Raw genomic sequence first — 15,100 nt, 5'->3', positions numbered from 1 at the left:
TTATACATTTAAATTTTCTTATTTTGTTCTTTTTTGTTTGTTTTTTTTGTTTTTGCTTTCCCCTCCATAGATCTTGAGCCTGCTGATCGTACATCCATTTACATCTTAAATGTAGATCCACCTCCATCCACTTTACACTCACCACTTTGCTTACCACATCATGGATTACCGTCTCACTCTTCTGTTTTGTCACCATCGTTTCAGCTTCAAGGTCACAAAAACTATGAAGGAACATGTGAGATTCCTGAATCTAAGTACAGTCCATTAGGTGGTTCAAAGCCCTTTGAATGCCCAAGTATTCAAATCACATCCATCTCTCCTAACTGTCATCAAGAAATAGATGCTCATGAAGATGATCTACACATAAATGATCCAGAAAGGGAATACCTGGAAAGGCCTTCTAGAGATCACCTTTATCTTCCTCTTGAGCCAGCCTACCGGGAGTCTTCCCTTAGTCCTAGTCCTGCCAGCAGCATCTCTTCTAGGAGCTGGTTCTCAGATGCATCTTCTTGTGAATCTCTTTCACATATTTATGATGATGTGGATTCAGAGTTGAATGAAGCAGCTGCCCGATTTACTCTTGGATCCCCTCTGACTTCTCCTGGTGGCTCTCCTGGGGGATGCCCTGGAGAAGATTCCTGGCATCAACAGTATGGACTTGGACACTCCCTGTCACCCAGGCAGTCTCCTTGCCACTCTCCTAGATCTAGCATCACTGATGAGAATTGGCTGAGTCCCAGGCCAGCCTCAGGACCATCGTCGAGGCCCACTTCCCCCTGTGGGAAACGACGGCATTCTAGTGCCGAGGTTTGTTATGCTGGGTCCCTTTCACCCCATCATTCACCTGTTCCTTCTCCTGGTCACTCCCCTAGGGGTAGTGTAACAGAAGATACCTGGCTCAATACTTCTGTCCAGGGTGGATCGGGTCTTGGCCCTACACTTATTTCATTTCAGTACTATGTAGACACTGATATCCCTCTGAAGACCAGGAAGACGTCTGAAGATCAAGCTACCATACTACCAGGAAAATTAGAGCTCTGTTCAGATGACCAAGGGAGTTTATCACCATCCCGGGAAACTTCAGTAGATGATGGCCTTGGATCTCAGTATCCTTTAAAGAAAGATTCATCCGGTGACCAATTTCTTTCAGTTCCTTCACCCTTTACTTGGAGCAAACCAAAGCCTGGTCACACCCCTATATTTCGGTGAGTTGACAGAAATGGCTCCTGGCCATTTTTATGCTGTGGATTTTTGTTAGTAAATATCTATATAAAATGGTTTGACCATTTTTCCTTTTCTTCTTTTCTGCCAGCTGACTTAATAAGTATTTAATTTCCTTTGCATCTTGAAACTTTTTTTAGATAGGCTAAATTTATTTATAGAATAAATAGAATAAGTTACTTTCATAATAAATTACTAAAGGGAATTTTTTTTTTCCTTTGGCTGTTTTACACCTGGTGGTGCTCTGGGACTGCTGTAGGTTCCTATAGGCACAGCATGTGCTCTAGCCAGTTTAGCTTTAAGAGGAATTTTCTTTCTTTTTTTTTTTTTTTTTTTTTTTTGCTTTTTGGGTCACACCCAGCGATGCTCAGGGGTTACTCCTGGCTTTGCACTCAGGAATTACTCCTGGCGATGCTTAGGGGACCATATGGGATGCCGGGGATCGAACCCAGGTCGGCCGCGTGCAAGGCAAACGCCCTACCAGCGGTAGGCCCCTAAGAGGAATTTTCTTATCAAAAAAATACAAAAAAAACTAATCATAGTATGAATTAAGTTACTAATAAATTTGCTAGGGAATAACAGACATTATATATTATGAGCTTAATACACAAATAAAAATTTTTCATATTTATAGTAATTAAACTTTTTTTGTCTTTTGCTTTTATAAGTTTGTGATTTCATATATTAGAGGAAATTGTTAATTATGTAAATGCACTTTTCTTTATGTCTTTTGGATTTTGTTTTTGGGTCCTATCTGATGCTCAGGGCTTACTCTGCACTCAGGGATTAATCCCAGTGGGCTCAGGAATGGCAGGGATCAAACTCAGTCAGCTGTGGGCAAGGCAAATGCCCTACCTGCTGTACTATTGCTCTGGCTCTAGGACTTTTGGATTATTCTTTTATATTTGAAAAAAAAAAGTATAAAAATGTAAACTTGATGTTTGTAATAAATTGTGTGTATGTATATATAATTTTAATATAATTTGTTTATGTGTACATGCAGGACTGGAGCAATAGCACAGCAGGTAGGGCATTTGCCTTGCTCGTGGCCGACCAGGGTTCGAATCCTCCGCCCCTCTCGGAGAGCCTAGCAAGCTACCTGTGGCATATTCAATATGCCAAAAACAGTAACAACAAGTCTCACAATGGAGACGTTACTGGTGCCTGCTCGAGCAAATCAATAAGCAATGGGATGACAATGACAGTGATATGTGCATATTTGTGTATGTGTATATATCCTTTTTTTTAATGTAGGAATACTACTATTTGTTCAGCCATTGATTAAGCTGATTGAATTGGGCATGAACTCCACATTACTTTTTATTTTATTTTCTTTTCAATTATATCACTGTGAGATAGAGTTACAAAACTTTCATGATTGAGATTCAGCTATACAACAATGGAACACCCATCCCTCCACCAGTGCACATTTTCTACTACCCACATTCCAGTCCTCACCCTACCTCTGTGGCAGACAATTTCTCCAATACTCTCTCTCATTTTGGGCATGATGTTTTGCTCGAAATTTCTCACCACCATTCAAGCCTACCTCCCAGGGGCAGACAGAAGCTAGATAACTTATTTTCCATTGCTCATTTTGAGTATCATGAGAGCTCAAACGCCGTCATTGTAAATGTAAATTTCTAGATTGTAAATGATTGGGTTCCAAGATATCTATGGCACTAATCCATTTTGGGATTCAGTTGGGAGTCTTTGGGCCAGGGCTGTTGGTACACTAAGATGCCACCCTGAGGCAATTTGTGGGCCTGACATCCAGTCCACTGGGTGGGCGTGGACCCGGGGAAGGGCAGCCCGGGTCCTCTGCCACCATGTGGCCTGGAGATTTAGTCCTGGAACCGGCATACTGGGTGCAGGGGCTATACCCTTTTTCTAAGTAAAGCAAGGTAGTTTTAATTTAAGCTTACTTGGAAAGATACGAGGGGAGAGGAGGTATGTGTTCAGGAGAGAACTTAGGCTTCTCCAGAGTGGAAATAGCAAAGAAACAGAGAGAAGCAAGCAAGTGTGTGTTGAAGGGAGAACAAGAGCTTGAAGAGTTAAAGATTATGAATTTTTATATTATATGTATACACAAAATATATACACATTTTTTTCCTCTATATAATATACATATGCATTTGGATCACAAGTTCAGCTAAGTTCTGGAATAAAGAGCAGTGTAATAGACTAAAGGGATAATACAGCAGGTAAGACACTTGCCTTGTATATGGCCAACCCAGAATCAGTCCCAAACACCACAAAAGTTTAGTGTCCTGAGCACTGCCTGGAATGATCCCTGAGCACAGAGCCAGGAGTAAGCCCTCAGTACTGCTGAGTATGGCTATAAAAACAAACAAGAAATCCAGCAAAAATAGTGTAATAGTTCTTTTTCCAAAATGACTTGTTAGTTATCACAATACCACTTACAAGATCAATTTGTATGTAACTCATAAGAACAAGTACTCTTGGTTTTTTGGGAGGGGGCTGACCCACTCCATATAGTCCTCAGGGGTGATTTCCTGGCTCTGCTCAGGGTTATCCTAGGTATGCTTAGGAGGCCATTTGGTGCCAAATAATCAAACCTGTGCGTCTGCTAAGCAAGTACTTAGTTATGTCTACTGCCCAAGAACAGGCTTCTTATCGAGAGGACCTTCTAAGCAATTCTCAGAGACCTGGGAAACCTAGCCTTTCTTGGTCAACCAGAGCAATGACTTGATGCAAGGGCACACAGACACATTTGACTCTGGTGCTAGGGATACCTGGGCTACCCTGGTATGTTTGGGACCCTCAGGACCCACACTAAGCAATGTTCAATGTCTTCCATGGTTATATCTGGTGATGCTCAGGGTCAGCTGCATACAAGGCTTGCACCTTATTTATTTTTTAGAATTTTTTTTGGTGAAGTGCTGTAATTTACGAAGTTATTTATAGCACCCAATTTTACAGTTACTCATGATCAAATTCCATGTGTACAATTCTCCAACATCAATCCCATCACCAGTATCAGGGACCACTCCTGGCCAGGCTCCAGGACCATATGAGATGCCAGGGACCAAACCCGGGTAGTCTGCATGCAAGGCAAGCACACTAACTGCTGTACTATTGCTCTGGCTCGAAGCGTGCACCTTAATGCCATACTCTATATCCAGCCCAAGAACAGATAACTTTATAATTTATTAAATCTCCACATGGAGTAAAATGGATTTACTTTCTTTTCTTTTTTTCCACCCATGTTTTGCTAGAGATCCTGTTTACTTTCTCTTTTCCTGCTTTTTCATTGCTATGAATATTTCTGGATTCTGATTATCTTAATCTTTTTAGGGATTTTCAAAGTCTGCAGACGAAGTACTAAAACAGGCTGAGGGTTAACAAGATTAAATTGTTTCGAGCTAATAAAAATTAATACCTTTCAGTTTTGGACTGGAGCGATAGCACAGCAGGTAGGGCGTTTGCCTTGCACGTGGCCGACCCGGTTTTGATTCCTCCGTCCCTCTCGGAGAGCCCCTGGCAAGCTACCGAGAGTATCCCGCCCGCACAGCAGAGCCTGGCAAGCTATTGTGGCATATTCAATATGCCAAAAGCAGTAACAACAAGTCTCATAGTGGAGACGTTACTGGTGCCTGCTTGAACAAATCGATGAACAATGGGATGACAGTGCTACAGTGCTACCTTTCAGTTTTATAATGGCAAGTAAAACTAAGCTGAAGACATTTAAAAGGCAATTAAGTTTACAGTAGGAATGATAGCATCTTGGAGGTGAAAAGACCTGAAAAGCCCTATTTTAAAAATTTCTCATAAAGACTTTTTCATACATCTTTCTGGCTTCAGTTCCATTCAGATTTGTTCAGGAGTTTTTTGTTGTTATTTATTTATTTATTTATTTTTTGGCTTTTTGGGTCACACCCGGTGATACACAGGGGTTACTCCTGGCTCTGCACTCAGGAATTACTCCTGGCAGTGCTGGGGAACCATAGGGGATGCTGGGAACGAACCCAGGTCGGTCGCGTGCAAGGCAAACACCCTACTCTCTGTACTATGGTTTCAGCTCCTGTTGTTATTGTTTGTTTTTGTTTTTTTGGGCCACACTTGCTGGTTCTTGCGGGCCACTTACAGTTCTGTGATCACTTCTGGCAGTGCTCAGGAAACTAATGCTAAGGATTGAGCCCAGAAAGTCCATGTGCCATGCATGCATTCTAGCCCTTTGAACTATCTTTTTGGTCCCAAGTTGTCCTTTTTATTTATGCCTATATTTGCAATTTAATATACCTAAATGAACCTAAGTTCCTTTAAACCAGTGCTTTCTCAGCCTTTTTCTGAGCATGGCACCCTTGTGACTTCTTTTTCTTCCCGTGGACCTATAACTGCTGCTCCCCCTAATCTGATGCTGTAACAACACATTCATGCAGTTTTGACCTTTGGCCCACTTGGAGTGTTATGAGCCCACCGGAGTCATTTACCCCAACTGAGAAAGACTGATTTGAACTATTTAAATTAGATGGAGAGTGTGAGTGTGTGTATGAGAGAGAGAGAGAGAGAGAGGAGGAGGAGGAGGAGAGGGAGGAGGGAGGAGGGAGAGAGAGGAGAGGGGAGAGGGGATGAGAATGTAAATCCAGGGCTTCATACATCCAGGGCAAGTGCTCTACCCTTGAGTTGGCCCCTAAACTATTTACTATTTAAATTACCAATCAATTGATAGTATCTCTAAAATTGACAGAGATGTTGTAGTTGGCTGTCAGATTTGTCAGCAGTGTTTGTACTGATACTAAAATTTTACCTCATTGAATTATTTTGTTGAATATAAACAGTATTTTAGAATGATAGAAAAGAACAATGGGGAAAGTAACGTGTGTTTGGCTGACTTAACAGAGATACACACCAGGGAGGGGATATTACTGAGACAAATATGTAGATGGGTTTGGAGATTGGTACACATAAACGAAGACTTGCTTTTTGGGGTGAAGAGTGCTGGCATTGTTCAGGGGATGCTTGTGTGCTTGGGGGCCGTGTGGTGTCCAGGATTGAATCCAGGCCTCTCCTGTGCTCCAGTCCTTTGAGCTAGCTCCTAAGCCCTAGACTTTCAATTTTTTTTTATTATTTTTTTTTTTTGCTTTTTGGGTCACATCTGGCGATGCACAGGGGTTACTCCTGGCTCTGCACTCAGGAATTACCCCTGGCGGTGCTCAGGGGACCATATGGGATGCTGGGAATCGAACCCGGGTAGGCCGCGTGCAAGGCAAACGCCCTACCCGCTGTGCCATTGCTCCAGCCCCTAGACTTTCAATTTTTTATGTTTCTCTCACACTTGTTTGCTTGGGTATAAAATTACAGTGTGGATGTGATTTCCAGCTCACCCCCCCCCCCTTTTTGTTAGATAGTGTTTTTGGCAGTGCTGGGGATCAAATGTAAGACTTTACATATGTAAAGCAGAAATTGGATCACTGAGCCACACTCCAGCCCCAAACAAAAAATAAATAAATAAGGGAGGGGGCGAGGAGCACGTGCAGCAGTGCTTATTCCTGGCTCTGTGCCTCAGGGATCTCTACTGGTAATGGTTGGGGGACCATATTGGATGCCGCATCAATCCCAGATAGGCAGTGTACAAAGCACTGCTATAATATCTCTCTGTCCCCAGTTCGCAAATTTTAAGAAATGAATAGAGAGCCCAAACAGTTGATTAAAAACAATTCTAGGGTCTGGAGATATAGTACAGCGGGTAGGGCATTAACCTACCTGGGTTCAATCCCTTGCATCCCTTAGACTTCTAAGCACCACTGGCATAATTCCTGAGAACAAAACCAGGAGTAACTCTTGAGCCTCACTGCATGTGAGCCCCTACAAAATAAAACAAAATTCTAGTTAAGAATTGCTCAACATATTCAATATCACAACTTGCTAAGTGCATTTTTATTTCAGAAAACTTTGTGGTTAACAGAAGTTGTTGATTTGTACCACTGTTTATCAGTATCATAATGAAGTAAATATTTCCCTGTGTATTTTATTTATAGCACATCTTCGTTACCTCCACTAGACTGGCCTTTACCAACTCACTTTGGACAGTATGAATTGAAAATAGAAGTGCAGCCTAAAACTCATCATCGAGCGCATTATGAAACCGAGGGTAGCCGAGGAGCTGTAAAAGCATCAACTGGGGGACATCCTGTTGTAAAGGTATGAGATTTTGGTGTCATACTATTAATAGAAACACACACACACAAAACAGAAGGTAACCTGAAGAGCAGTTTATTGCTTGTATGTGAAAAATTCTAGAGAATAGTAATAATAATAATTTGTTTACTGCCTACAACTTAATGCCCCTGTGGAAATGGGGTGGGATGATATTTGGTGTTCTTTCAAATCCTTCCTGTGTAGAGGAGAAGCCCTATTTATTTTCCTTAGCATACCTCATATACATTTGACTCAGTTCTTGCCATTATAGTAATATATTCCCACCAGGAATGTTTCCTGAGTACAGAGCCAGGAATAAGTCCTGATTAGCGTGGGTGTGCCCTCTCCCACACCCTCTTAATAAAAAGAAGAACAAATATGGCACTACTGTCTCTGTTTTTTCAACTGTATACAAATGTGGGTGAATTGCACTCGCTATTACCATGTACACTCTGTTTCTCTACGTAACATAAGAAGAAAATAACTGAATTTCATTTGTGTGCACATTTTATACTTCATAAATTTATTTAAATTTTGTTTATGTTTTGTGTTGTTTGGCCACACCCTGCTTTGCTCAGGGCTTACTCCTGGCCCTGTGCTCAGGGCTTACTCCTGGCAGGGGTTGTGGGTACCAGAGATGGTGTCTGGGCTTGAATTAGGCTCTGCTGCTTGCACAACAAATGCCTTACCTGGTGTACTGTCTCTCAAGCCCATTAGTGTTTTTTTTTTTTTTTTTTTGCTTTTTGGGTCACACCCAGCGATGCTCAGGGGTTACTCCTGGCTTTGCACTCAGGAATTACTCCTGGCGGTGCTTGGGGGACCATATGGGATGCCGGGGATCGAACCCGGGTCGGCCGCGTGCAAGGCAAACGCCCTACCCGCTGTGCTATCGCTCCGGCCCCCCATTAGTGTTTTAATTGTGATCATGTTGGTAGTTTTAAAATAGAATCTTTACTATTAAAGTCTCAAAATTTACTGAATTATTTATGCCAAAACATTTAAAGAGATTTCACATCTGAACATACCGGTAGATTTCTTAACTATAAATATTAAAACATTTACAAACCACTTCTAGTTAAATACAGATTAAGCACGTATGTTTATTTACCTTTGCTAGCCGTTAAACAGATGTAACTTTAGCTGGTTGGAGAGAACCAATAAGGAACACAAGAACCCAGCTGAACCATGGCCAGGTGCAAGCACCACACAAAAAGGGTGTGAGGGGTCAGGGATGCAGCTTTGTAGTAGAGCAGCTACCTTGCTTGAATGAAGCCCTGAGTACAATCTGTGATATAGGTAAAAAAGATGGGAGGATTGCAAACCCTGGGGAACATCACAACCAAATAGATGTGTGAGCACCACAACTGGGCATTTGTACAACCTACAGTTATCACAGCATTCACTGTCATTGTATCACTGTCATCCAGTTGTTCATTGATTTGCTCGAGGGGGCACCAGTAACATCTCCATTTGTCCCTGTCACTTGCTAGAGTAGCCCAATGGCGTATTGGGGGCTCTTTCAGGGTCAGGGGAATGAGGACCATTATCATGTTACCATCGTAATTGTTACTGTTTTTGGCATATCGCGTACACCACGGGTAGTTTGCCAGGCTCTGCCATGCGGGCAGGATACTCTCGTTAACTTGCCAGGCTCTCTGAGAGGGACGGAGGATTTTGGGACAGCCTCTAATTGCCTTTACAGGTGTTCCAGTCTACCGAATGTAAGCTTTTGGTCGACTGGCATGTTGTAATGATCTGCATACTGACAAACATGCACCTGCCTGTGTCTCTGGGCAGCACCTGGGACATCTGCGGCCTCAGGTTGATCTCCTTGAGGTTGATGGAGTGTGCCCGGAGGTTGTTGAGTGGCTGGCTTAGCAGGACCCTATCTCGGAGAGTCTGTGCCAGGTTGAACACCTGCACCGAATCCCAGGTCACCTGGTGGTTGGCTGACAGCATCCCACAGTGGATGATCCACTTCATGCACTGCCGCCACAGCTCTATGTCCAAGGGCGCTGCGATTTGGCCTGGCTGGGGCAGGCGGTGACACTGCAGCCACCACCGCGGTTTCTCTGTAACAACAATAAATAATTCAGGGTGGAGGGGACTTTAAAAGAATTTTTATGGGGCTGGAGAGATAGTAAAGCAGATAGGATATTTGCCTTGCGTGTAGCTGATCCAGGTTCAATCCTCACATCTCAAGCACTGTCAGGAATAAGTTCTTAGTGCAGAGCCAGGAGTAACCCTAAGCATTGTTGGTGTGGCCCCAAAAATAATTTAAAAAATTACATTACCTGTTCAAAATCAGTGACTTCAAAGGATTTGGTTTGGTTTGATTTTGTCGGTTTGTTGCGAGGACCATCCCAATAGTGTTCAAGGTGGATCATGCTATGCTGGTATCAATCCTAGTATCTCACTCATGATTCCTGCAACTTGTTCCACACGCCTAATCCTCTGACCATTTTTTTTTTCTTTCTTTTTTGGGCCATACCCATCGGTTCTCAGGGCTTACTCCTGGCTCAGTGCTCAGGGACCACTTCTGATAGAACTAGGGATCAAACCTGGGTTGGCCACTTGTAAGGCAAACACCTTACTGACTATACTGTCTCTCTAGGCCCTGATATCTTCCTTATTTGCTAGTGCTACCACTGGGTGCCAGAATTCCACCACTACTGCTCCTCTATAAATATTACAGGACAGAAAACTAACCTAAATTGTGTTATTGGTAATTGGCAAAGTCTTCATTTCCTTTCCTGGGGAGAGGAGGTTAATTAATAAAATTTGGTGTTGTTAGGTTACAAATTCCACTACACAGGGATGGATAAGCAGTGGAGAGGAGGAATAAAGCATTCACCTGAGGAATAAAACTCCTTTTATATATTTGAGAGTTGTTTTGTTTTGGGGCTATACCCTGCAGTGCTCAGGGCTTCCTCCTGGCTCTGTGCTTAGGGATCACTCCTAAGTGATCCGTGAACCATATAGGGTGCCAGGGATCAAACCCAGGTTCGCTGCATGCAAAGCAAATGCCCTGCCCACTGTACTATTGCTCTGGCCCTTTAAGAGGTTATTTTTTATTGTTGTTTAATTTTTAAAATTTATTTTTAATAGAATCACAGTTAAAAAATTGTTCATGACTGGGTTTCAGTCATATAATGTTCTAACACCTCTCCCTTCACCAATGTGCATTTCCCAGCACCAATGTCCCTAGTTTCCCTCCCATTCCCACCCCACAAGATTTTTTAAAAAATTTCTCTGATTAGATCTTATATTTGAACTCATGGATGCAGACTAATAGCTAACACATGTATCATTAATTACTTGCCAAACAAGTAGTCTGTATATAGTATCATGTATCCAGATACTTTAAAACGGTAGAGAAAAAATTTGCATATTACTAGGTAGCTCATAATATCTCAGGCTTGAAAGGCACATATCTACGTATGCCACCCAGCATTGCTGTATGAAAATGCCAATGGCACTGTGATTCACTACCACAGCTTCTTTTAAGTGCCAGAAATCCTCCACTATACTACTCAAAAATGGGTTTTATGCAGCCCCTCTTATCGCAGTGCTCCTTTGACATTAATGGGTTAGAAAGCCACAATAAAAATTTTTCCCACAGATACCTGTAGTCAAAAGTAAGCATGGTTATTACTGAGGAAGCTATTTCCAAAACATTTAGGTACCCACCAAGTGCAAAGAAGCCACTATCCCAAAGTAAGAGTATTTAGAAAGAAGAATTGGGAAACTTCCTCTTTTTATACTTAATTGTTACAGGGGCAGAAATACTCTGAGATACTTTAGACTTTCATTAATTAAAGACTAGAGTTGTATCAAGAAGGTTGAAATAAATTCCTCCGTGGCATTTTCAGGAAAACCAGAATTGGGCAACAGAGCTGCTGAGAGAGGTATCTTGGGATTCAGAACTCAGGGCCAGGACAAGAGCAAAAGACTTCCCATTAACAACAACAAAAAAATCAAACATCTTAATGGCAGGTCTGAAAATTCTTCAGAGCCAGAAATAGTACTGGAGTTAACACACTGGCTTTGCATGCAGCTGACCCTGGTTAGATCTCAGACACCTCGTGGTCCCCTGTGCATTGTCAAAGGCAACCTCCGAATACAGAACCCTTCAGCATTACTGGGTATGGCCCCAAGCCCCATTCCCCCTGAAAAAAAATTGTGCTTTCAAGGTCTAGAGACTTGGCTATGAAGTGTAACCATAGATTTTAGAGCATAAGCATCTGTATCTAACTAGTGCTCAGATGCCTTGCATTCTCAGAGCCTTTGAAGATGAAGCTGTACTGAATCAAACTAGCACTTTAGGAAAAGCCAGACATACTTCAAGAACTGTGATTTGGCAGTGGTTAAGTATGATATTAAGAGGTGGGCTGGAGAGATGTACAGGAGTTTTATGTGTGGCAGACCTGGTGCTGTGTATTGTTTCCCAAGGCACCATCAGGAGTAAACACTTGAAGACCACCAGGACACATGGGGACAATATGTGTGTGTGGGGGGATGGGAGTGGAGGTTTCACTGGCACTTTATTAGCAGTCAGGTGCAATTACTTTAAAAAAAAAAAATAAGAGGCTCTAGAGATAGGACAGAGGGTAAGTTGCTTGCCTTGCACACAGCCAAACCCAGTTTTGGATTGGCACCACATATGGTCTCCCAAGCCTGCCAGGAGTGATCCCTGAGTACAGAGTCAGGAGTAAGCCCTTCAGGGTATGACCTCCAACAAACAATTTTTAAGCCGAAAAAGAAATTATGTTGGCAACCTATGATTGAGACTTTTTCAGACTTCCCACTAAAATAAAATGTTTGATTTTAACAGTTTATTAGAGATCTTTCTACACACCCAGCTCTTCACAGAACTCTAAAAGGTTTTGCAAAATTCTGTTGATAAGGAAATTTATCAAAAACAAAGAAAAAATACCCTCTTCTTTTGTAACATATTCCAGAGGGTGGGAGGGTGAGAGAGAGAGAGAGAGAGAGAGAGAGAGAGAGAGAGAGCGCGCACCCTGCACACACGCACTTTTGCAGGGGCATAGGGGGTTTGAGGTCCACCCAGCAGTGCTCGGTGCTTACTCCTGGTTTTGTTCTTAGGCATCACTGCTGACAGTGTTCAGGGGACCACATACGGGATGCCAGGGAACAAACCTGGGTCAGTTGCATACAAAGCAAGAACCCTCCCCACTACTTTGTCTCCTGACCCCATGTTCCAGAACTTTAAAACTTGAAACTTCTGAAATTGGAGAGGCTATTTGCTGGGGCTTTTTCCAATTATCTTTCTTGAAATAACCTTGTACGTGCCAATAATGTCTGATACAGATATGATAGGCTTAGTGTTCTCAGCTAACTGTGAAATACTTAGATAATTAATTGTATTTTTTTGTTTGTTTCTTTTTTTCTGCTCAGCTCCTGGGCTATAGTGAAAAGCCAATAAGTCTACAGATGTTTATTGGAACAGCAGATGATCGATATTTACGACCTCATGCATTTTACCAGGTTCATCGAATCACGGGGAAGACTGTTGCTACAGCGAGCCAAGAGATAATAATTGCCAGCACAAAAGTTTTGGAAATTCCACTTCTTCCAGAAAACAACATGTCAGCCAGGTAGATTGAAAAATAGTTCAGTCAGAATACTTCTTTCTTTTCCTAAGACAGCTTTTGGGGAAAACATATTTCTATTTATAGTTCAGAAATAAAGTGCTCATTCTTCTAAGTTAAATAACATTATCTAAACATTAAATAACATTATCTAAATAATATTTTCTAAATAACATCTAAAATGTTGGATTTGTAGCATGTTTGCTAAGGTTGGTTGCAAATTTACCGAAAGAAGACTAAATTCTACAAAAAATTATACATCATATAGTGCCCAACAAGCACCATGCTTGTTGTTAGAAATGAAAACATAGGAACTTTTTCAGGGTCTGAGGATGGTCCAACATTAGAAAGCCTCCTTTGTAAGCATGGGGCCAGCATCATGGTGAGTTCAGTTCCTGTCACTATCCTGCATACTGCAAATACGATTCCAACAGTTCTGCTCTTTGGGATCCACACAAAGCGTCTTCTCTCTGGCCCTTCACAGCCAAGTGTGTTTGAGTACCACAATTAATATATGTGACTTGAGCCACTACATTCAAGTGTGTGTCCCTCCAGCACCAAACTCAAAAGTAGGTGATCACAACTAAGCATGTGCAACCCGTGTTCTTTGCATAACGGTGACAAAGGGAAATGAAAGGGGGGAAATAGATGGACTTTTTGAGTAGTTCAAAGTCTGATATGGTAGGCAATAAATAAATTGTAGCACTGTCTGTAGCAGTGTTGTCCCGTTGTTCATCGATTTGCTTGAGCGGGCACCAGTAATGTCTCCATTGTGAGACTTGTTACTGTTTTTGGCATATTGAATACAGCCTGTTTGCCAGGCTCTGCCAATGCGGGCTGGATACTCGGTAGCTTGCTGGGCTCTCCGAGAGGGACGGAGGAATCGAACCCGGGTTAGCTGTGTGCAAGGCAAACACCCTACTCACTGTGCTTTTGCTCCAGTCCTAAATATTGAATAAATTGTAGCAGTACAATTTTGATTCCTTAAGGGAAACTGACTCTTCCTTCAGGTGTCCTGTTTGTTCCACTTATAAATAAGATGAGGTGGTAATTTTCTAAATGAGATGGTAATAGAATTTTGTTCAGGTTTGAGTTTCAGGATTATATATAGTTGGTTGTAATAGAAACCTGAAATGCAGTGGCTTATTTTTACTTGCTTTGTTCAAATGGTCGGTATTTCCTAATGATATGGTAGACAGCTTTACCAGACAAGGAGAGACCATTAAAAACGTCATCATATTTACTTTTAGCTTTGGCATTTTTGGTAAACGTCATAATTGGTAATTATAGTAATTTATATAACCATCAGTTTGCAATATATTTTCTGTTCTTTCTATTTACATATTTTTTCTTGACTTTATTTGTATTATAAAAATGCCTCATATTCTTTCTCAAAATAATTACTGCACCAATAAATTAAAAAGATTTTTTTTTGTTTTGTTTTGTTTTTGAGTCACACCCAGCCATGCTCAGGGGTTACTCCTGGCTCTGCACTCAGGAATTACTCCTGGAGGTGCTGGGGGACCATATGGGATGCCGGGGTTCAAACCCAGGTCGGCTGCGTACAAGGCAAACATCCTACCCCCATATCCTGTAGAGATAAGTACAGGCGATAAGGTGCTTGCCCTGGTAAGAGCCCTAACACTATAATGGTCTCCTTAGCACCACTAGGATAGCTGAAAAAGCAGCAACAAAAACGAATACATGAGGGTGTTTTTTTTGTGGGGGAGGGTTGGGGTGGATGGGGGTATGGTGCTTGTGTCACACCCAGCTATGCTCAGGACTTACCCCTGATCCTGCACTCAGGAATCACTCAGAGGACCATATGGGGTTGAACCCGGGTTGGATGCGTGTGAGGCAAGTGTCTTAGCCATTGTGCTATAGTCTCTCTAGCCCCAAGAATATATGAGCTTTTAAGGTATTTAGAAACTTGCAAGGAATTGAGAAAGTCTCACCAAATAATTTTTTTTTTTGGGTTATGAATAGTTTTTATTCTTTTTACTCTTTGTGTTCTGGTCTTAGCAGAGTTTCCTACAATCAGACCAAATACATTGGGGGTAGGAGAGAGAAAACCAACCAACCAACTCTAATTTGCTGTCTAAGTT

The 15,100-nt window shown here is 42.0% G+C and overlaps 1 protein-coding gene across 2 annotated transcripts in view; it reads left to right on the top strand.

Annotated features, from left to right (window-relative positions):
* Positions 1–15,100, top strand: part of NFATC3 (nuclear factor of activated T cells 3) — a 102,744-nt gene that overhangs the window by 40,667 nt on the left and 46,977 nt on the right. For both annotated transcript variants that reach the window (XM_004600578.2, XM_004600579.2), the window contains exons 2-4: positions 71–1,205; positions 7,224–7,386; positions 12,802–13,001. In XM_004600578.2, the coding sequence (XP_004600635.2) occupies positions 71–1,205; positions 7,224–7,386; positions 12,802–13,001 (1,498 nt within the window). The remainder of the gene's footprint in view (positions 1–70; positions 1,206–7,223; positions 7,387–12,801; positions 13,002–15,100) is intronic.

The sequence above is a fragment of the Sorex araneus genome, chromosome 8 (assembly GCF_027595985.1).
Source record: "Sorex araneus isolate mSorAra2 chromosome 8, mSorAra2.pri, whole genome shotgun sequence".
Lineage (NCBI taxonomy): Eukaryota > Metazoa > Chordata > Mammalia > Eulipotyphla > Soricidae > Sorex > Sorex araneus.
The sequence above is the reverse complement of the archived record's forward strand: the minus strand, read 5'-3'. Positions and strand labels throughout refer to the sequence as shown.